At 41.7% G+C, this 23763-nt stretch overlaps 1 protein-coding gene across 5 annotated transcripts in view; it reads right to left on the bottom strand.

Moving 5' to 3' along the window:
- SNCAIP (synuclein alpha interacting protein) overlaps positions 1–23763 on the bottom strand; it is a 166869-nt gene that overhangs the window by 28118 nt on the left and 114988 nt on the right. For all 5 annotated transcript variants that reach the window (XM_066382094.1, XM_066382092.1, XM_066382096.1 and 2 more), the window contains 2 exons: positions 6911–7779; positions 4926–5105 (listed from right to left, as the gene is read on the bottom strand). In XM_066382094.1, coding sequence (XP_066238191.1) covers positions 4926–5105; positions 6911–7779 — 1049 coding nt within the window. The remainder of the gene's footprint in view (positions 1–4925; positions 5106–6910; positions 7780–23763) is intronic.

Here is a 23763-nt window from a genome sequence, read left to right as displayed (position 1 = left end):
TTACCACTGAGAAATATTCCATTGCATAAATATAGCACAATTTGTTTATTGACTTTTAGAATAGACTGTTTTTCCTTAAAAAGTTAAAATGTTAGGATTTCAAAATAGAAAATAATCCTATTATACTGGCTCTAATGCTACCTACCCTGAACTGAAGCCTTCTGTGACTCCATGCCCACAAGGGCTCCTTTCTCCTGTGCTGACGGCCCACATTATACAATCCAGAAAGGCAGTTGTGACATACATAACCTAGTGATTAAGACCTGGACTTTGGAATGGACTTAAATCCTTAATCCACCACTTAGTTACAAGGCCTTGATCGAGTTACTTCACCTTTCTGACACTCAATTTTCTCCTCTGTGAAACAGCAGCATGAATAGTAACTACCTCATAAACTTACTGTGGAGATCAAATGTGACAAACTACATCAATTTTCTAAACACACAATACTTGTTACCTTTTACTATTAGAGTGTTCTCTTAGACACTCACAATCACCCTATAAGACAAAGAGATATTCAAAGGCCTTCCTGGTGTGCACAGCATGGGACCTTAGTACAGGAGAAAAGAGCTACTGTGGGCATGGAGTCAGGGAAGTCTATTCTAAAAACAAGACAGAGGAGGTAATCTGCTCATTCTTAATTTACTCCAATGGTTCAAGTAGTCGACTCACAACTAGACACGCAGAGTCTATTTCCTCCATCTGGAATATCTAGCACCACAGGTGTTTGCTGAATAGTTTCCTGGTGCCTCATTCCGATCTACTTCCTCCCTTCTCTGCCCTCCTTGCTGGCAGGGGAGGCTGATCTGTTTGGGCTGGCTCCCTTGTCCCTGGGCTTCTGGCTAGGTTTCAGTGATGGAGAATGGTAGCAAGAGACTAAGAGAATGAGTTTGAGGTTCTCTCTGCTCCTGGCTCCCCTTTACCCTTCTCTGAGGTTGCCACTGGCTGATGGAGTCCTTCTACCAGTCAAAGCTCAAAAGTTAGCCAGTGCTCCATCCAGCCCTCTCTATCGCAGGTCCTTCCCCAGTTCCTTCAGGCTCTGGGGTGGTAACGCCCGGATCCTGCACTTTCCTGTGTGGGCTCCCTACACCCTACCACCCTCCTCTTGTGTGTGAGTCCTTCATGATAAACTTTCCTTGAACTATACAATTTGAACATGCCAAATGTTTTCTCCTAGGAATGAAAAACAACAACACTGATACAATGTGTTATTCCTCTGGATAAACCATATTAATCATCTACTAGGCAGACAGTTTATATAAACTGGTATCTACAAGAACACAGAAATATGAAGTAATATTTCTGATTTTAAAAAGTAGGGTCTTTTTTTCTTGTTCTAACTAGAGGTTTATTAATTTTTAAAAATCTTTGATTTTGTTGATTTTCTCCATTGTTTTTCTATTCTCTATTTCATTTATTTCTATTTGAAATTTTTTGTTCCCTTTCTTCTGCTTGCTTTGAATTTAGTTTGCTTTTCTTTTTCAATTGAGATCTTTATTCTTCTTCTGTTTTTAACATAGACATTTATAGCTATAAATTTCCCATTAAGTACTGCTTTAGCTGCATCCTTAAATGTTTGGTTATGTTGCATTTCCATTCAATTTTTTTTTCAATTTCCCTTGTAATTTCTTCAATAAAATTATTTAGATTAATTTCATATACTTATGAATACCCCAAATTTCTTTCTGTTATTGATTCCTAATTGCATTCCATTAGGTTGGAGAACATACTTTGTATGATTTCAATCATTTTAAGTTTATTGAGACCTGTTTTATGGCCTACCATATGTTCTATTCGGAAAAATGTTCCATGTGCACTTGAGAATTCTGCTGTTTGGGGGTAGAATGCTTTGTTTTATGTCTGTTAGGTCTAGTTATTCAGGAAGACAACATTTAAATAAGTAAAATGCTGCTTCTTAGAAAGGAAAAAAGAAATATATCACAACTATGAGTTTGAAAGCAATATCACTTGCCATAAACAGAAATACCAAGAAAACAAAATATGTTATTAAATTCCAGTGGGAGGTTTTTGCTTGCTGAAGTCTCCGAGCCTGAGTTCACTCACTGTGTACTAAAAAGGAATGTCAGCAGACTGTATTTTAAGTCATTTTTTTCACCAGGCCAACATTTTCTCTTTGAGCTTAATCAGAAAGTTTGACTGAAGAGAAGGAATTAAGGTTATTTCATTCCCAGTCTGTTTAGCTCCTAAAATAATTTCTTGTTCTAGCCCCATTTTAGGAAACATAGTGCTTTCACCTTATAGAAATCTTTCTTTTTAAAGGGCACTCAATATATGTCCTGAACTCCTACAGTATCCAGTTTTGGGTCCCCCAGAAAACACTCAATAAATTCTGGCAAGTATTTATTATGTTCTATTTAAGAAGTTCAAGAGTGGGAGAGAGATGTTCTTAAATCTTGGGATAACTTCAAAACTACTTTTTTCTCAGATAATCTTTTTATTTGATACCCTATCTCTGACTCTATTTCCTGTCAGCCAAGTCACATTATCTGAGCAACTTCTGTCCACTTGTACCTAGTTTGTTTGTCTTTAATGACAACAGGGCTCTCAGAACTGTGCTTAATGAGGTGAAACACCACCAGCCAGTTACTGGTATTCAAAACAAGGTCCTAAAACAGAAAATGATGACTTCTTAGTACTCTTTTTGCATTAATGTCCATCCCACTATACTGAATAGATGGAAGTAGGACATGTCTCAGGACAGATTTTTAGACGGGGTAGCATTTGTGAAATATTTGTATGTATTGTTTTTATAAAATCTAGGTTAAATAAAGGCATAGATGAACACTTTCACTTCTCAAATCACTGTCCAGAAGTAAAGCATCAGAAGCCTGGAACTATAAAAGCTTTTGAGTCTTATTGTTTGGCTGTGTTCTTCATTAAAACAAACAAAAAGTGCTAAGCTTTGCATGCTGATTGTTTGATGGCAATACTATGTTGACTGAAAGAGTTCAAGAATGAGTAACGCTTAATCTGGATATTATAGAAGGAATTTATACCCATGGATGGCTTAATAACCACAAAGTTTCTTAAGTACCTTCCTACTCAAAAAATGCTTAATCTGTCAAAACAGGACTAGGGCATATAAATTAAGAAAGAAAACCTTTTTTATCCAACTATGTTATTAGAATAATCTACCATTAATCAGGGAAATTATACATATAAATATTTTATAAACACTAAAACATTTAGAGTTTAATGTCAATGTTTATTGGCATTGCAAGAGTATTCTACTTGTCACTGGCATGTGTCCATTGATGACCAAACCCAGCCTCCATCTTCCCACAGGACTCTGACATAGGACAAGATTGTGAATTTGCATTAGTACTTGAATTACTGATAACTTACTCATCTTATCCACCAGGTTATCAGCTCCTTAGGAAAAGGGATGATGTCTCATTCAAATTTTTATTATCATCACCTAACATAGTATGCGGTGGACTTGGTACATATTGTTGAACTCAGCTATCCTGAACCTCTACTTCACATTTATTTCTTTTTCTTCATGATGACTATCTGTGGTCAGGTCTTAACCTGATAACATCATTCACAACTAAAGACAATTATATCCACTAGGCTCACAGATCTGTCATTTTGTATCAGAGAGTTATTTTTTACACTATCTTTGAAATAATACCCTATTATTGAGTAATATGAAATAAACAACTTTTAATGTCTAAAACTTTACTGAATAGTAAATCAAGATATAAAAATTTAGATTTGCATAAAAGATATATTAAGGGTAAGATAGGAATTACTTGCTTTTCAAATGTTATATGTTCTTTAATGAATTCATAAATAGATTTCTGTAACTACCAAATTCCCCTAATAAATTTCAGTATAAATCCATTAATGAAAGTTACAATTATTCAGCTTTTAGAAGACATTATTATGCAAAGTACTTATGCAGAAGCACAAGCTGTATATTTTTCCAAACTTCATTTCTAGCTTAACAAATATGACTGAATTCCACATATATTTGCCAAAGACCTTAAAAAAATTTTAGTTTAATAGCTTAACCTTCTAGTGATGTGTTATATATTTTACAGAGACACTCACTGCCATGCTATAAAAAACTATGTTTTCTTGCATCACAGTTTCTAGGTTTTAAGTCCATTGCAGTCAGCATTTTAATTGGTGTAGTTTTTGACAGAGCATATACTGTGCTCTGCAGGAGCTAAACTCAAACTTAGCCCTGGTACTCTAAACAATTCTTGATCCTTAAGACATTTCAACTTCAGATGTGACCCATAAAAAGCCCACTTCACTATCTAAAAGACGCCTGCTGAGGGCTGTCATCCCTTAAAATACACCTTGCCCTCATTTGTCTTGCTCATTATATTCATGTTAGAAAAGAATAAAAGACTGCAACAGATCCATGTGTGGTTGAGAGTGTAAATTGCTGTCTCCATGAATAACAAAAGTTCCTAGCACCACAACTGATCATTTCCCTTTCTCTTTATTAAGGGGTTTGAGGCATAACCTCATTGCACAATAAATTGGAATGCTGTCTCAAAATCTCAAAACAGTGACTGAAATGATTAATCTCTTAAATATATAACATGTTCATTTGCTGTTAGATCATTTGCTTGGTATATCACTCTTCTTTCTCTCTCTCCATCCTAATACTTTAGCTCAGTAGGAATCCTAAAAAATAGAAATCGAGGCCCTGACTGGGTGGTTCAGTGGATAAAGTGTTGACCTGGAATGCCAGAGGTCATAGGTTCAATCTCTGTTCAGGGCATGTATGAGAAGCAATCAATGAGTATACAACTAGATGGTACATCTAAGGGAAACAATTTGATGCTTCCCTCTCTCTTTCCCTCTTTCAAATCAATGGAAAAATTATTTTTTAAAAATAGAAATTTAACTTTTAGCTGTGGAGGGCCCAGCCCCCAACCACTCACCTTGATGGCCAGGCCTGCAGGAGTCAACTTCGCGGCATTTCGCTCATTGAGACAATCTTCTCCCATCAAAGACGTGAGGTGCTGCAGACATTCTGCATGGCCCTGTGACGCAGCAATGTGTAAGAGATTGTTTCCACTCTCGTCATGAATTTTGTCTAGATTGTCAGCAGCTAGGTGTGGCTGTACAAATAGTAAGATTAGAAAAACTTAGATCAATAAATCAGAATGAGATACTTTGAGGGTTTTACTCTGGGCACTACAAAGAAGGTATGAGCTTCGGGGGGGGGGGGGAGCAGCCATTGGGATCTAATAAGTCAGAACCCTTGCTATTAATTCTAAGGATTTTCTATTACTTTGTTGTTGTTGTTATACTATGCTTTAGAACATAAAAGTTCAAGAGACTTATTTTCATGTGAAACATGATGACAGGATAGGTTGGAAGGCTTTGGGAGGTTCCAAACTGCCTTATAAACAACTATGATGACATTTATAGTAACTGGCAGGTTCCTAGTCTCTCTCCTCCACTCACTGCTAAGTCCTGAGGGCCAGTTGTGTTATGTTACCTGTTGTAGGTTTGTTGAAAGAATGAACTACTTGGCTTGGGGGGGGGGTGTATGTGAACACACTAAATACACTGTAAGGAGATGTGTTATAGAATTCTACACCTGAAACCTGTGTAACTTGGTTAACCAGTAACACCTCAATAAATTCAATTAAATGTGTTTTTTAAAAAAGAAAGAACAAACTACTTGTTTTAACCATCTGCTTTACCTCGAATCATGGAGAACTGGCTTTGACTGCAAGCTACATGGTGACTGCTGCAACTAGTCCTTCCATGGGTTCCTCTAAACACTTTCATCCCCAAACAAGCTTTTGGGGGCATTGGGAAGCTACCTGCCTTTGGTTTGCTCACCTCTACTGAAGTTCATCCCCTGACTATAAACTCATTGATAAAGACTGTTTGGTAAATTGAGAGGTGTTCTCATTTGGGAAACAGGAAAACATGGGAAGGACAAAAGAAACAAATGAACCAAAGAGAAATAGAGAAGAAAAGCCAGGAGAAAAGGAAAAGACATTTTCAGGAAAAAAAAAATATTGCTTTATTTAGTAAAATTATTCAATCATATCATGCTATTACAACAATAAGATCTGTGATAACAGAATAAGCACATTGTACTTATCTACGCATGGCTTTACCCTAAGTAGAATCACACTGCCAAGATGTGATGATTTTCCTGAATGAGACTTTAATTAACATCATAGTGTTAGCCCAGACTTGCTACTGTGTGATCCAAGTCTGGAAGCCAGAAAAGAACAATGCAGGCAGATGGAGTGTGATTTCAGTTCAGTTCTTTGAGCCTAAGCAGACCAGACTTTTCTTACATCATGTTTCTCTGTGTCTAGAGTCTTTAGAAAAGCTTCTTCATGCTCCCTAGACACGCTGAGCTGGAACTAGTAAAAACCCCATGTGGGTCAGAGGGCAGTTAAGCTCTGGGGTAAGCTTCTATCTGCAAATGCTTTCAAACATCCTGGCCCAACTCTTCAGAATAATGATTAGGATAAAACAGAAGACCCTCTGTTCACGTATCTGGCAGGTCCACCTTCAGCAAGAAACTGACATGACATCCCCACAAATAACTGAGTGAGAGCATTGGAAACCATTAGAAAAGGAAAGAGAAAGACATTAAAATTCAAGTTTAAGAAAGTGCTGGGCTTTTCTGTTTTGTTTTTGTTTTAGATTAAGTGTCCTTCCATTTGAATTCATGCAAAGTTAAAGAAATAACATTCTCTCTACAGTCATTTGTTTCCCCTTGCCTTAACCTCCTAACTTATTTTAAAACTCATAAGTCAAATCACCTAGCTAAAGCCACAAGTAAAATGAGACAATGGAAACAAATGCATCCATATTCTGTTACTAATGAAGGGAGCTGATAAACTAGAGTTTTTGAATTACTGATACGTACGCTGAATAAGAGCACACTTACCAAGAGAGAGATTTGTCCTTCTTTAACGATGTTCAAGATGCTTTTTACTTTTTTCAGATACTCACTCCTTTCTTCTGGGCCCTGGGAGCTGGTCCAGTTCATGCCACCGATCTGCTCTTCTAGTTTGGGTTCTGTTGCTGGGGACGACAGGTGGAAGGCCCTGAGCTGGCAGTCCGGTGCTGGCTTCTCGCCTTTTCGACCGTGAGCATCACTAAACGTCTTGTTCAGGAAGTCCTTACTCTGGTTTTCAGGCTCATAGGCAGAGCCACACTTAACCAGAGGAGGCGAGCTCTCGGAGTCCTCGGCGGAGGGCTTCTGCTGGTCGTGGAAGGCAGACGGCGCCTTTCTCAGGTGAGGGCTTCTCACGGGAGAAAGGACACAAAGTGGCGTCATGTTGGACGCGGAGGTCTCAGCACTTGGCGCAGAGCAGGCTTTGGCAGAAAGGCCATTGATGGTTGTGCATAAACCCAAAATTCTTTTTTCTGAAGTCACCTTGGTAAAAGAGGCAAGCTGTTGACTGGATTTAATGTAAGGCACATCCAGAATCTCATCCATGTCGAGGTCATAATGCTCCAGTTCGCCCAGCAACACACCGGGCTCCGGGATCTTACTTTGGGGGCCACCCTCTCTATCTCCGGGGCTGAGCTCTTCAGGTTGGGGGCCTGAGTCAGCGTCATCCCCTTTCTGGTACTCCGCCTTCTGGTTCTTTTGATCATCACTTTCATTGTTGTCCAGAGTCTCCGGCTGATGTTTCAGTGGGGACACTCGCTTCACTGGGCGGAACTTACTGTATACATCCGCGATTCCTGTGGGCTTCTGTGCATTTGTAATAAGAGTTGAGACGCTGCAATTCCAGCTAGAGCTAGAAACTGTTTTAATATAAAAGAAGAGACTATTAAATTGAAACACTGGACATATCTAGGCCATGCAGGCAGATCTGGTCCACTGAAGTTAAGCTCCTAGTAAGCTCCTGTGTAAGGGGACCACTTAGAACATGTATAATAAAACAAATAGTTCACACTTAACATTGGAAAACTGTGAAAGATAGAAAAGTTATGACATATCGGCTCAGAATTAATTAAAGTAGTAATGGTGAAAGCAGACAGCTAAAGAAAACAAATCCAGATGGATATTCAGGTTTATTTTCTGGACAGTCACATCTGCCAGGAGGTATTTTGATACTTGTTATCCCTGAAACGCAGAATTAGAGGACAGGTGTCTCTGTGTTAAATGAACTTCCAAACTAATTTAGGGAGAGAAGGGATGTATGTTCACACATTCACACATGCGTATGTACACTCCTAAAGCTTAAGAAGTTCCATATATAGAAGGTATAGATTATTCAACATTGGGCAAATTATGACCAGTTGGGTGCTTCACCAGGTGATATGTTGGATGGATTGGGGAAAGAACAGAACGAAATGAAGTGGTCAGGAGTTGACAGGACCGTGGGAGAGTAGCCGTGGTTGAGTTTGCCCCACTCTACACTGGGCTTCCCGGTCAATCACTGTTTAGAGGCCTGTCACGGTGCTTTTCTGCATATGACACAGCAACGTAATGTGCTGACACTTCACAACAAAACAAGCTTCAGTGCTATCCTCTATTGTGTGAAAAGCCGGAAATAAACAGGAGAAGGATGTTGCAAAGGGTTAGTGAGATAGGCAGACTAGTGGGTTTTTTTCTTTCTCGTTTCTATTCAAAGCTTAGATAAACACCGTATGGTTTGCATTTGAGTGTCTGGTTGCGATGAAGTAAAAAGCCAAACAGTGTCACACCTGGAGGTGAGAGGTGAGAACCACCACCTCTCCCAGTTAGCCTCATAGGAAAGGCCACCTGTCCTCTTCTCAGTGCAGGATGGTTGAGCAACACCAGTTTTCTCGGCCACCATGATACTGCTTCCTCCCTGGGACACTCCCCTGCCTAGATGACAGATGACCCAGTACTCCTGGAAACGTGCAGGCTGGTGATTTATGGATTCCTACTCCCCTGCCACTTAATTTACACCATCCCCCATCCAAAAGGATGAGGTTTCAGGACATGCCGTCCAACCAGGGACCTCTCATCTCTCTCTCCTTTTCCGGAGCAACAGCAGGTGGGGAGACTTCAACCCAAAGCATGTTTTTGTGTCTGTTCTTTGCTACTGGGCAAAACAAAAGAGATGGCAGTATATCCAGGTTTCTACCTTCTGCAAGAGTCCCTGGCTACCACTGATTTGGGGACTGAAAGTGGAATACAACTTATTAAATTTAGACCACTGGTCATTCTTCCTCCTGCTAGGTAGGATGTGCTCCAAAAGGATTCAGAGACATTCTAAAACCAACCTAAGGAGGTGCAAGTGAATGTTCTGATCCTGAATGCCATATAACTGAGTGTGGGTTCTTTCTCCAAAATGGACCTTGATTTTGCAGGATGGTTTCAGAGAGTCTGAATTAAACAGTTCTCCTTGAGGCCCTTCTAGCTCTGGCATTTTAGGATCTCAGAGAATATTATAAGCTGTGGGGGAGACTTGGATTCTGTCCAGTAAGGAATAGGTATTAGCAGGGAATATTCTGGAAAGAAAAGACGGTATCCAGATACCTGTAAGCTGTGGCTTCTCTCCCTTTTTGTAGGTTCTGGTTCTGAGGTGTGCACAGTAGTTAGCACCAAGCAGACAATTAACAAATGCTAGTATTTGAATTTGAATCTCACTTTGTACAACATATTAACCCCTTTTTAACTGCTCAAAGTGCATCCTTCTGAGGGATTTACCGCTTCATGTTCCGCAAAAAAGAGTTCTGTTAATAAACTCAGAGGAGTGACAATTACCAATAAGGGCTGGATTTTTTAAAATGACGTATGAAATGTAAAGATGCAAAACTTAAAGACTAATTCCAGTTGGTCCATTATAAATTTAAAGGTTTTTCTATCCATGTCTTCTTCTCCTTAAAAATGTAAAGCAATGAATAAACGAATGTCTGACAGAAATTCCTGTCAAGCATTTCCCCTCTCCCTTTTAAGAACACATGTTACTTACTTACTTGTTTAAAACAGCAGAGATAATGGACACAGAGTTTATTATGTGTAAATATGTCTTTAATTTTATCCATCAATTTTCTAAAAAGCTTCAAATATAGTGATATATATATTCCTTCACATTTCTGAGATACATACTTATTAAATACAGTGTCTGCTAATATTTTTGCCAATTACCTTCATTTCTTTGAAACTTCTTGAACATGCACATCTCAGGACACAATAAAGAGTTTTTAAAGGCTCAGAGCTTAGTAGGCCAATACAACGAGTGCATTGTACCAATATATTTATGTATTGTATAAGGTCGTAGGTTCAAAGGGCTACTCTTTTATGTTGGCTTTATTTACATGTGAAATTTTTTCCAAGTGATACAGGGAAATGGATACCATATGTTTCCCAGCTGTTTTGTTCTGACAGGAGCCATTACAAATGCTCTATGGGAATGAGCTCTGTCTGAGTCTTAGGAAAACACTACTTTCTACGGAAGGGTCTAGAAACTGAAGTATGGTGTCAACATTAGGACACTGTTGTCCTTCCCCTTATTTAAACGTATGAGTCTTTTTTAGCCTGAAAGTGAAATCTATGCTTTCTAACTTTCTAGTCTGTGTCTTTACTACTGGAAAGAAAAAAAAATCTAAGTCATGAGAAATGGATTATATTACTGGTTTTCATGAGAATACTCTAATTTATTATTGGAATATTTGCCATTGGAGAAGGGCAATTTTATATACATGCAAAAGCTAAAATTCTATTAGTTTATTTCTCCTAGTAAGGGAAAATGGGTATATTTTAAGCACAACCCAAGAAACTGGCAAAATTTTCACTTCTAATTCTGTAAGTCTACTAAAAATGTCACTTAACTTTGTTCTACACCAACATCATAATAAATTTCTTCCAATACATGGAAACAAAGTTCAGACTAACTGTGGCTATGAGGAAGATTTTTGAAGCTAAATTTTTTTTCTGAGAATCATGAATAAATACTTCCCATGTTAACAAACTATAAATCCCTGAAAATTTTACCTGTTATCTTATTAGATCTTTACAAGCTCAGTTAGAACAGGGTCTGTGTCTAATTTATCTCTCTGTCCCTCAAAGCACCCAGTAAACTGCCTTACATAAATAGGTTCTTAATGACTCTTAGTTGAATGGATTCATTTTTAACATCTTAGAAAGTAAACATGTCTAATATATCTTAGATCTGTCTGCTGATTATTCACAAATTTTCTAAAATGGTCAGCGGGTAAATGGAAATGTATCTGAGGCTGATTTATAGGCCACAATTACCTCTTCCAATCTAACTGGCATTCGGAATGTCTCTGATCACCAGCAAGATATTTCCAATTGCCTGCTGACCATCCACACTTCACCATTTATTCAACAAATATTCACCATGAGCCTGCGAACTGCAAGTATTTGTGGCAGGCAGGATGTTCTGATGTATGGGGTCACTTTATCGCTCTCCACCCTTGCTTACTTTGTCTCCTTCCCCTCCTCACTCGACACACACACACATACACACCCACTCCACTGTCTTCCCTAATCATATCCCTTACTCCTGGACCACATGACCACTTACCGTCTACTGGGCAACCCATCTCCAAGGCATGGCTCCCCCTTCTCTTCCTTTGACCCCTGCCCACACTCCTCAGGAACCAAGTCCTGGTCCTGCTATGGCCTGACCATATATCTTTCTCAAACCCCTTTTCTTCATCTTATTATACTGACTGGACCACACTAGGACCCTCTCACAGTCTCTTCAAGGTTCTACCTACTTTTTTGGTCTTCCTTTCCAGTCCTGGTTTATCCCTCTTTAGGTAAGTCTCATTTTGTTACTTCTTAGTTCAAATCCTCAGGTGGCCTGTACTGCCTGCAACAGTATGTCCTCCTATGCAAGGTGCAAATCCACACAGTACTAAGATGGCACACAGCTAAAAACCCCGGATGGAGCCACGCTAAATACTCCAACTGAAAGGGAGGAAGCTAGACAACTTTCAACTCTCTCTCTTTCTCCTAATTAATTTAAGGGGTCTCAATTTGATGTTACAATGAATTTAATTAATCTCCCTTTGGAATAATGAGGCCACAGGCTATGGGTTCAGAAATTTTCGTAGGTAAAGAGTAAGCAGAAATATTTTCTTTTCATCACCTTCATTTTAATGAAGACCTTAAAATTATTGCGAATGACATTGGTTTTCTTTTTTTTGTGTGTGTGTGTGTGACAGAGACAGACAGAGAGAGGGACAGATAGGGACAGACAGACAGAAAGGGAGAGAGAGATGAGAAGCTTCAAGTCTTCATTGTGGCACCTTAGTTGTTAATTGATTGCTTTCTTATATGTGCCTTGACCATGGGCCTTCAGCAGACCGAGTAACCCCTTGCTCAAGCCAGCGACCTTGGGCTCAAGCTGGTGAGCCTTGCTCAAACCAGATGAGCCTGCACTCAAGCTGGCCACCTCAGGGTTTCGAACCTGGGTCCTCCGCATCCCACTCCAATGGTCTATCCACTGTGCCACTGCCTGGTCAGGCTGACACTGATTTTCTATTTACAACATTAACATAAAGTTTCTTTTAAGAACAAGTATCTAAGTTACTTTAGAAAAATAGGTTAAGTAAATTATAGTACAAATACACATAAGTAAAGCAAAATTAGCAGAGGTAGATGCTGGGTATAACACACGTTATGGAAATAACACTTGAATCACTGAGGTTTGGGAAACCCAGGCTTTCAGGATAGTAGCAATGTATGTAGCATTCTTTTATTTATCTCCTAACTTATCTTCTCCTTTCAGAACCCATTATTCCCACATCCCTTTTTTTTCCCTGTGCTTCCATCACTAAACTCATCCTTTCTGGTTAACCTTCGTCTTTTCTTCACTGCTCCCGCCTTTGGGAAAATCCCCCCTCTCCTACAATCCCCTGGTTGCCTTCTCTGCCTGAGATGCAGGCTCATCTGACAAGATTCCCCTCAGGTGTTACCTCCACGGTGCTCTTCCTCGTTCTCTCCCAGGGAAGCACTGCTCCTTGCTTCTCAGTGACTGGATAGTATCTGGCCATACACAAGAGTTGGGCATTTCTGAAGATCTGCTGCAACTGTTTGCTCATTCATCAGTTTCACCTTCTTTTTCCAGAGCTCCTCGGGGGCAAAGACTGCTTGTAAACCTTGTGTTTAAAACCAGCCCTCTGTCTAGCACAATTATCTCACAGGTACTGGGGCTTAGTAGCTAAATTTTATTTATTTATTTATTTATTTATTTATTTATTTATTTATTTGAGAGAGAGAGAGAGAGAGAGAGAGAGACAAGAAGGGAAAGAAGTAAGAGATGAGAAGCACCAACTCATAGTTGTGCCACTTCACCTGTTCATTGATTGCTTCTCATATGTGCCTTGACTGGGGGGCTCCAGCCAAGCCAAAGACCCTTTGCTCAAGTTGACAACCTTGAGCTTCAAGCCAGTGACCTTTGGGCTCAAGCCAGCAGCCATGGGATCATCTAGATAGACGATTCCACACTCAAGCTGTTGAGCCTGTGCTCAAGCCAATAACCTCAGGGTTTCAAACCTAGGACCTCAGCATCCTAGGTTGACACACTATCTACTATGCCACCACCAGTCAGGCGGTCGCTAAATCTTTTAATGAATAAATGCATAAAGGGAGGAGAGAGGGAGGAAAGGGTAGAAGGAAGGAAGGGGGTAAGATGGGGAAGGAAGAATGTGAAAGGAATATGCTAGACTAAAGATATAGTAAATCAAGTCTTGTCACAATGAGGTACTTTTGCCACAGTTTGGGCACACTAACTGTGTTCAACTATTTCAAAGACAGTCTTAGTCAGCTGTTGAAGATGTTCAGACATTTAGAAGATGCATTGCATATTGAAACAGTTTTATGTATTTCCTACAAGTTCTAAGTCTTGTTTTCTTCCTCTGTAAAACAAAGGGTTAGACTACATGATTGCTAAGACCTGACCCACCTCTAAATTTCTGTGACTGGATGGAATGTCTACAAATAACAGGGCTCCTTCTTCTGAGTGACTCACTATGAAACACTGTAATTCTTCTGGATCTGTGTCTTTCAACAGATCCTTACAAATTTGTAATTATGAGGCTAAGCTGATTGCTGACACAGAACAATTCCTTGGCTCTTGGGACTGATAAATTAGTATTTTCTTAGGAAGATAATGTACAGTTTGCTATTGCAATGGTGAAGACAATTTTTAAGACTGAACGTCAATGCTGGCTCCCAAAAGGCCTACTTACTTTACTTTTAAATATGGAATTATATGTTCAGTTTAGAAAATATAAACTTTAGACATCAAGAAGAGAAAGAAAAGCGGTATGCCTTTAGGATAAAAGTGTTCCCCTACTGTTTATTTTTAAAAATTAAACAAATTCTATTTTCCATGAAGCAAAATGGTCTGTTTTAACTGTCACTCTGTCTCTTCCCCTCCCGCAGCTGAGGCTCCATTGGAGCAAAGTTGGCCCACGCGCTGAGGATGGCTCTGTGGCCTCTGCCTCAGGTGCTAGAATGGCTCTGGTCGCAACAGAGCGACACCCGGATGGGCAGGACATCACCCCCTGGTGGGTGTGCTGGGTGGATCCCGGTCGGGCGCATGCAGGAGTCTGTCTGACTGCCTCCCAGTTTCCAGCTTCAGAATACACACACACAAAAAATGTACATAACAATCAATACACTTCGCATCTATAGCTCCCGGAAATCTAGGCACCTTCAAGAACGTATCTTTTAAGTTCTCCAACATTTCATTCCCTTCCATTTTTACACCTGAGGGAGGGACATTATGAAAGATGAGGGATGCCAATGCGAGAGTGATGAGTTTCCTTAACCCAATATGAACTGAAGTCTCTAGGAGAACCGCTTATTCCAAGCACCTCAGGCTCTAGAAGAAGTGGTGACAGTCGACTTTACCCATCTCGGGCGATAGGAAGAAGGTATGGAGTCTGAGGACTGCAGGCCATATCCTCACCTGTACCATCCTATACTGTTACCTGATCCCAGAAAAGGGTGAGCTCTGGATTTAGAGACTTGTGTTCAGGTTGTCCCGTTGGAATGAATGAGTATAAGGAAGGCATGTTTCTGGAATGTTCCCGCATGTTTCTGGGGTTGCTTGCTCATCCCTTTCAGGGATGTGCCAGTGATGCTCCATACCCATTACTGAGAGAACTTTGAGGCTACAGAGGAAGTACAGAGGACTTTATTACTGTATTTATAAAAATATAAATCAAAACTATTTCACAATAAGATGTTAAAATACTATTGGAAATGATACATGATTTGGCTTTAAATTTCTGGAGTTAAAGTGGCTACTGATATCAAGCAGCTGTTGCAAGTGTCAGGTTCACATTTCTTTATTCCCAGTTCCACCCAGAATTGTCACTTAACTTTGTGCCCCATCTGCATCCTTGTCTTTGGACTGTGAATACTCATAGACATACTCAAGCCCCTCCTACCCTGGAGAGAAACGATACTTCTTCACCAACAAGCCATGTTCTATCATGAAATCAGACTCAATATTTTGACAACTTTAAACCTTTGGACTTCAAAAGTACAGTTCAAGTAGAATAACAATTGGTGGGTCTAAAGAAAGTACATGGCTTCAGAGTTATTCTGTCATCTAAAAAGTATGCTGACCTTCACTTTGACATTAATAAAACCTCTTAAGTGGATTAAGCCTTGTATTCCTCCCTCCCTCTCTCCGTCCGTCCCTCCCTCCCTCCCTCCGTCCCTCCCTCTTTTGTGCTGAATTCTAGAAAGAGATACACATCAAGAGACATCAAGCAGAGCATCCCAGAAACGTAGAAAGTAAGAACTTGCTCAGCGTGTTTTCTGGAAAGTGTTCGCCAGCTCAGCTGGTTTCTGGAAAATGCAGAAACACACCAGTTTTAACTGAAGGTGGCGGTGTTTTACAGTGTTGCTCTGATGTTAAAGACAAAGAACACAGAGTTACTGCTCCTTTGTAAGAGAAAGCAAGAGGCAGATGGAGGAGTGTGAGTGTGAGTGTGTGTGAGGTGGGGTGGGGTACAGGGCAGGGTGAGTATTGGAAAATCCCTACCCTCTACCCTCTGCTCCCCGTATCCAACTGATGGCTCCCTAAATGCCCGCTGCATATTGTCAGCTACTTCTCCTGGGCTATCTGTCAGTCAGGATTATCAGCATCAGTCCTGAATCTTTGGCTTCTAGGACCAACTCCACTCTGAAGAATATTTTATCATCTATTAACATCTATTAATATTTTGGTAATAATATTTTATGTGCAGGAATTTGACTAAACTTATTTTTTTACATTATTTAGAAATGTTGAGTTTCTGAATGTCATTTTGTGAGACTTGTTCTAAAATAGTAATAAGCTTTGGACGGTTGGCTTAGCGGTAGAGCGTTGGCCTAGCATGTGGAAGTCACAGGTTTAATTCCCGGTCAGAGCACACAGAAGCACCCATCTGCTTTTCTACCTTTCCCCCGCTCTCCTTCTCTCTGTCTCTCTCTTCCCCTCCTGCAGCCAAGGCTCCATTGGAACAAAGTTGGCCCGGGCGCTGAGGATGGCTCCATGGCCTCTGCCTCAGGCACACTCCCGCTGCAACAGAGCAACGCCCCAGATGGGCAGAGCATCGCCCCCCTGGTGGGCGTGCCGGGTGGATCCTGGTTGGCGCATGCGGGGAGTCTGTCTGACTGCCTCCCCACTTCTAACTATGGAAAAATACAAAAAAAAAAAAAAAAAGTAATAAATTGTGTTAGTTCAATAAAAAAGAGAGGTTTAGACATCAAGAAGAAAAAGAAAAAGGGGTATGTCTTTTGGATACAGTGTTGTCTTAACTTTTCTTTCCCTAAAAGTTAAATGAATTCAATTTTCTATGAGAAACAAAGTGACAGTCTGTGAAACCTGGTCCCCTTTTGAGGTGGTGTTCACGAGGGGCCCGAGGGGAGGACTGGGAGGAAGAACCAGTGCAGCCTGCTGCCCCCTCTTCCTCACGGCAGCCCCAGGCGAGCTCCCGCCTGGCCAGAGCTCTCAGTCACAGGGCTGCAGAGGGAACAGGGCAGGGGCGGCTGAACAAAGCCAGGTGCAGCCGGAGGCCTGTCGCAGCACACATGCACAGGGAGCCACTGCCTCGTCTCTGGTGCAGGTCCCTGAACATCGCTCAGGTGTGGCTGTAACTGCAGAAAAAAGGCTTATGTGCAGTCTAAGACTTCCAAGGATGTTTTTTAATTGATATTCTGAAATGCCCTCCATTTAACACTTTGGAATCACCTATTTCCATAAAGTTATCTATGTTTCTGAGTACAAGTGGATGATTTTCTTAGAGGTTTTGCATGAAAATCTTGGATGCTCTTAGATTTTCACAAGAACGCTGGAGAATGGATGAGCAGTTCCCATGAGTTCCTACATGGAAATAAATGAGCACTCAGGGAATTTTAAGCGCTATGTGGAAAACCCATCGCACTCTGACTCCTCTACCAGGGCTGAGTTTCCTGGACGCCAACTTCTTTCCGGAACACTGCAGGGCCGCCTTCATGAAGATGAAAATTATTTCCTAAACATGCAATTCACATTTTCTCTATTTGGGTCACATGTAGGCAATTAATTCCAGAAACCAGTGGCAAAATCTGGTTGTACTCATTGCAGATCCATTTTTACCTAAATCCTAACCGTGCTCTCTGCCCAGAGTTTGGCAACCACTGACACTGAGCCTCTGTGTGGCAGCACAGTTAGGAAAATGGTGGAGTTATTTTTTTTTTTTAATTACTGAGGTGACACTGGTTAACAAAATGATACAGAGTTCAGGTGACAATAGTACATCACATCATCTGTTCACTGTCCTGTGCATCCACAGCCCAGTCAGGTTTCCTCCCATCACCACTGTCTCCACTCCCACCGTCCCCTGCCCCTGGCAATCCCCACACTGCTGTCTGTGTTCCTGAGTTTTTTCTAGTTTTTTCTCTTTTTTTCCCCCTTTTTGCTCAATCCCTCCAACCCTTTCATTCAGCCACCTTTCCTCAACAGAAAATGGCTGGCAGCCATTAGAAAATGTTTTTTAATAACAATTTTTCTTAGAAACAATGGAGTGAAAGAAATTTCCTCCTTTATCTTGAGTGCATCAGCCTTGATTTAGAGTCATCTTATCCCTGAGAATCTGTTCTTTCAGCTCTTAATTCCTTCAGCTGGTGAAAGGTGGCTATCTCTTTCTAATGTAAGCCAGACATACAAGAATCTAATAAAGCTTGTCCAGAAGTGTTCAAGTCATTGGCAGAATGCTAAAATGCTCTTACAAGTTTTACTCATTCAACAAACACTTGTTGAATGCCTTTTGTGCACGTGGTTCCGGGGTGTCGAGGTGAATGAAGTGGACATACTCCCTGCCCCAGTGGCGGAACCAGATAGCAAAGTGATTATACCGAGGAATCAGAAATGACACAATGCAAAGTACTCAGAAAGAGACAAGCAGGCTATTGGATGAGAGAATGGCCGAGAAGTCTCATCGTGGAGGAGACATGTAAGCTAAGATCAACGGGACAAGAAGCTGATTTTGTGAGGATCTGGGGGGAAATACAAGAGGAAAGATAATGCTGTGAGGATCTGGGTGCAATGCTAAATGCAAGAGAGAATCTGCTCCTAAAGTTCTTCTATCTAGAGCAGGGGTCTCAAACACGCGGCCCACGGGCCGCATGCGGCCCGCCGAACAATTTTGTGCAGCCCGCAGACTAATCCACGAAGTTCAAAATATTTTGGATAAAATTAAGTAAGCCTAGGGGCCTACTTGTATTTTTCATTTCTCTAGCATCCTAGCTAGATATTAGCTTAGTTAACAGCAGTTGTGATGCGAACTACAGTTTCTGGTCGTTTTGTGACACTGAGTAAACTGCATGTACGATTGTGCTTGTTGTACTGATTTTTTTTTGTTTTCAACTGCAGTGAGAAAAGTGTTGCGTAACAGTTGCCTTTTGTAGACCTAGTGCGGCCCGCCGAATGGCTGTGATCTTGCTCTGCGGGCCACATGCTGAGTTGAGTTTGAGACCCCTGCTCTAGAGCCCAGTGAGCCAGGCTGAACACGATCAGAGACGAAGTTGGGGAGGCTGTCAGAGGCCAGCTCATTTAGGGGCTTTATTGACCACAATAAAGAGTTTGGTTTGTATTTTAACTGAAATGTGGTATCCCTGGGGGGGGGGGGTTCACAGAGAAGTAATCTGCTTTATATTATACACTAGACCCTTCTGCCTACTCTGTGGGAAACGGGTGGGCAAGGACTAGCGAGGAACAAAGAGGGAAGACTGGTTCATGGCCGTTAACCCGGAAGAAACATAGAGGTGACCCGGATGAGCTGGTGGCTATTGAGATGAAGACAAGCGGACAGATGGGGCACTTTGAGCACTGACAGCCCAGGGCCTAATACATATACATCGATGTTGAGTGGGAGGGAGAGGGAGAATTCTGGCCTCAGCCACTGGGTGGATTTTCAGTGAACTGGGTATGTTTATGAGGGGGAGTAAGAAGAGGGACATGTTCAGAAGGGAGATTCAAGACTTCCTCGTCAGAATTGCACACGACAGCTCGTGTACATACTGAGTGGGCCAGGAAGCAGGAGGCTTGGAGAGCTGAGGCAAGCAGCGGCAACATGTAGGTGGTATGTGAGGCTGTGAAAACACATGTGACATCAACCCAGAGAGACACGGATATTGACAGGAGCCAGAGTCCTACTGAATACTTAAGTCCCACGTAGATATTTACAGGTCAAGCAGAGAAGGAGAAGGAGTTGCAAAGGAGACTAAGAAAGTGTCAGAATATTAGGAGGAAAATGAGGAACAAAGTGGTATCACAAAACCAAGAGAGGAAGATGTTTCCAGAAAAGCATGGCCAAGTCTCAGATAACATCAAGGCCAAGAAAGATGAGAACGAGCAGTGCCAACGGATTTGGCAACATGGAAGCTGCGGCCATTCCTAGAGAGGTGAAGGTCATGCCGTCGGCACTTAGGGTGAAAGGGAAGTAGAAGGCTAGAGATGGAGGTCTCCTTATCTCTTTAAAGCAGGTTGGCTGAAAATAGGGGGAAGGGAGAGGAAGCAGCAGAGAATCAGGCTGGAAGCCACTAGAAGGGGTACTGTTTACTTGGTTTTTCAAGATAGGAAATAGAGTGTTTGTATGATGAGGGTAATGACCCCACAGAGAGAAAGACACTGAGGTTGTAGCTAAGAGGGGAGATAACTGAAGGATCTAAGTGCTGAACCAAATGAAGAGAAGGGTTGTCCCAAACCTCAGTTAAAACACAAAACCCACATCCATCCGTCCATCCAAACTCAATATACACAGGGGTGGGCAAAAGTAGGTTTACAGTTGTTCATATGAAAAAAGACAAAATACAATAATTAATAAACAGTACAAGAATAAACTCCGCTTCACAACTGTAAGCCTACTTTTGCCCACCCCTGTGTTTAGCACCAGTGCCAGACACTGGAGATATTATAATGAACAAAATTACACCAAAGAGATTTTATTTAGTCTGTTAGAGAAAACTGATATCAAACGAACATCACATTAATAATTCTTTCCCAGAGATTTTATTTACTGAATTTTAGAGAGAGGAGACAGACAGGTGAGGGGACGTAAGGAGTAGGAAGCATCAGCTCACAGTAGTTGCTTCTCTTATGTGCTTTGATTGGTCAAGCTCAGGGTTTTAAACTATCAACCACAGCATTCCAGGTTCAGGCTTTATCCACTGTCCCACCCCACCACAGGTCAGGCAATTATATTGATTGATTGATTGATTTAGTGAGAGGCAGGGAGAGAGAGACAGGAACACTGGGCTGCTCCTGTATGTGCCCTGACCAGGGAATCAAACTGGCAAACTCCGTGCTCTGGGATGATGCTCCAACCAACTAAGTCATCCGGCCAGGACAGGCAATAATATTTTAAAGACAGATATTTAAATAGGAAAAGCATAGAGAACTAGGAAATAATATAAGTTTGAAGGGTTATTAATATAATTTAGGCTTGCATTGCTCAAAACAGAAGCCATTTGACACCTGTGGCTATTAAGCACTTAAAACGTGGCTAGTGATATACATTAAAATGATAATAGTTTTGATTTATTGGGTTAAATAAAAAAATATTATTAAATTAACCTTGTATGTTTATATATTTAAAAAATTTTCAAAGATTTCACTTACTGAGTTTTAGAGAGAAGAAAGAGAAAGGGTGGGGGGAGGAGTGGAAAGCATCAACTCATAGTAGTTGCCTCTCATATGTGGGTTTTTTTTTGTATTTTTCTGAAGCTGGAAATGGGGAGAGACAGTCAGACAGACTCCCGCATGCGCCCGACCGGGATCAACCCAGCACGCCCACCAAGGGCGACGCTCTGCCCACCAGGGGGCGATGTTCTGCCCCTCCGGGGCATTGCTCTGTTGCGACCAGAGCCACTCTAGTGCCTGGGGCAGTGGCCAAGGAGCCATCCCCAGCGCCCGGGCCATCTTTGCTCCAATGGAGTCTGGGCTGCGGGAGGGGAAGAGAGAGACAGAGAGGAAGGAGAGGGGGAGGGGTGGAGAAGCAGATGGGCGCTTCTCCTGTGTGCCCTGGCCGGGAATTGAACCCGGGACCTCTGCACGCCAGGCCAACGCTCTACCACTGAGCCAACCGGCCAGGGCCTCATATGTGCTTTGACTGGGCAAGCCCGGGGTTTCGAACAGGCAACCTCAGCATTCCAGGTTGATGCTTTATCTACTGTGCCACCACAGGTCAGGATGGTATATATTTTTAAATCTAGCTACTAGAAAAATCTTGAATTATGTAAATGGCTTGCATTATATTTCTACTGGATAGTGGTGGTCTAGGGAGGAAGTCAATGGGCCCTGAGAAGGTGAACTTGGAAGTGAAAGGAACGATGGAAGGGCATCCCATATGAAAGAACACAGCACACCTGGAGAACTGCAGGAGGATCCTTGACGTGACTGGCAGGCACAAAGGCAAGGGCAGAGTGGCATGCAAGGAAGCTTGTTGATCCAGGAGAAGATAACTCAATATGCTGAAGGCAACACAAGAGTGTTTCCCACTGTATATCTTGAGAACCATCTTGGGATACTTTGAGCATTGAGTGGCGTGATCAGATCTGCATTTTAGAAAAGATCACCCTAGGCCCTGGCCCATTTGCTCAGTGGATAGAGTGTCAGCCTGGCATATGGATGTCCTTGGTTTCATTCCTGGTCGGAGCACACTAGAGAAGCAACCATCTGCTTCTTTTCCACTCCCCCTTCTCTCCCTCTTCCCCTCCTGCAGCCAATGGTTTAATTGGTTCAAGCTCCAACCTGGACCCTGAAAATAGATCATTGGTCCAAGTTTGTCAGCCTCAGGTGCTAAAAATAGCTTGGTTGACTTAAGCATCTGGCCCCCGATGGGCGTTGCCAGGTGGATCCCGGTCCGGGCGCATGCAGGAGTCTGTCTCTCTATATCCCCTCCTCTCACTTGAAAAGAAAAGGTCCCCATGCTTAACCATGAACAAGAGATGAGCAGTGAGGTGGCAACCTGCTTCTCCATGTTGCATATGCATAAATGAATCACCTGGAGAGCTTCTTAAAATGCAGGTCTGATTCTGGAGTCTGGGGCAAGGCTTGAGAGTCTGCACTGCTAAGAAAGTCCCAAGTGATGTTGACGGTGCTGGTGCTGGTGCTGGTGCTGGGTCTGGACCACAATGTGAGATGCAAGGGCCTCAGGGATCAACTGCCAGAGCAAGGTCTGGGCTTTTGTGAAAGTCAAAGCTCTTGACTTTCTCTGAGGATTCTTCAACTATGAGATTCTAGGATTCTGTTTCTGTTACTTCAGTTTCTTTTGTGGTTTTTTTAAAGGGAAGGGTCAGGGCCAAGGAGATATATGGACCAAACAGGGGTCATTTAAAATGGGAAGAAAGAGCCCACCTAGTAGTGGGAACCAAAGGAAAAGGATATGTTTTTAGCAACAAAAGAGATGCTGTCAGAGATGCTATAAAGCCCCAAATCTAGTAACCACGCCCCCTTCCCCTGCCCTAGTGCCATGTACTCATACTTTAGCCTTGGGCTGGGAAGATGGGATCAGACACCACCTCACCCTTAGGACAGGACTGAGACTTCAGAGAAGAAAGTCATTGTGAGGCCTCGACAAGGTACAAGATACTTCTCCTTGTCCCTGTGCTTCAGTTCTTTCCCTCCCTGGCTAAATGCTTGTCTTTGTACTTCCAGTTTCTTGTCCTTCCTTATCCAGATTTCTTCGAACTCATTTCTACCAAGCAATTTCTGTCATTTATAAGTGTGAAACATTTGTTTCTTAGAGTCCAATAAAAATAACCAAAACACAGGAGAGGAGACTGTTGAGTCCCTTCACCTAGATTTTTCTCTCCCTCTAATATGTCTCATTCCCGATTTTCTTAATTCCCCAAGGCTGCTAGCATTTAAGAAAATCAGGGAGCTACGTTGGATATATTCCTAGAAGTAGAATTGCTGGAAACACTAATTTGAAAGAATATATACACCCTTATGATGATTAAAGTGTTATTTACAATAGCCAAGATTGGGAAGCAGCCCAAGCGCCGCCCATCAGTAGAGTGGATAAAAAAGTTGTGGTCCATTTTCACAATGGACTACTACGCAGCCATAAAAAAGAAGGAAATCTTACCTTTTGCGACAGCATGGATGGACCTGGAGATTATGATGCTAAATGAAATAAGCGAGTCAGAGAAAGACAAGTACAATATGATTTCACTTATATGTGGAATCTAGTGAACAAAATAAACTAACAAACAAAATAGAAACAGAGACATAGATATGGAGAACAGACTCAGCTGTCAGACAGGATGGGGGTTGGAGAGATAGGTGTAAAAGG

This window comes from Saccopteryx leptura, chromosome 4, assembly GCF_036850995.1.
Source record: "Saccopteryx leptura isolate mSacLep1 chromosome 4, mSacLep1_pri_phased_curated, whole genome shotgun sequence".
Lineage (NCBI taxonomy): Eukaryota > Metazoa > Chordata > Mammalia > Chiroptera > Emballonuridae > Saccopteryx > Saccopteryx leptura.
The sequence above is the reverse complement of the archived record's forward strand: the minus strand, read 5'-3'. Positions and strand labels throughout refer to the sequence as shown.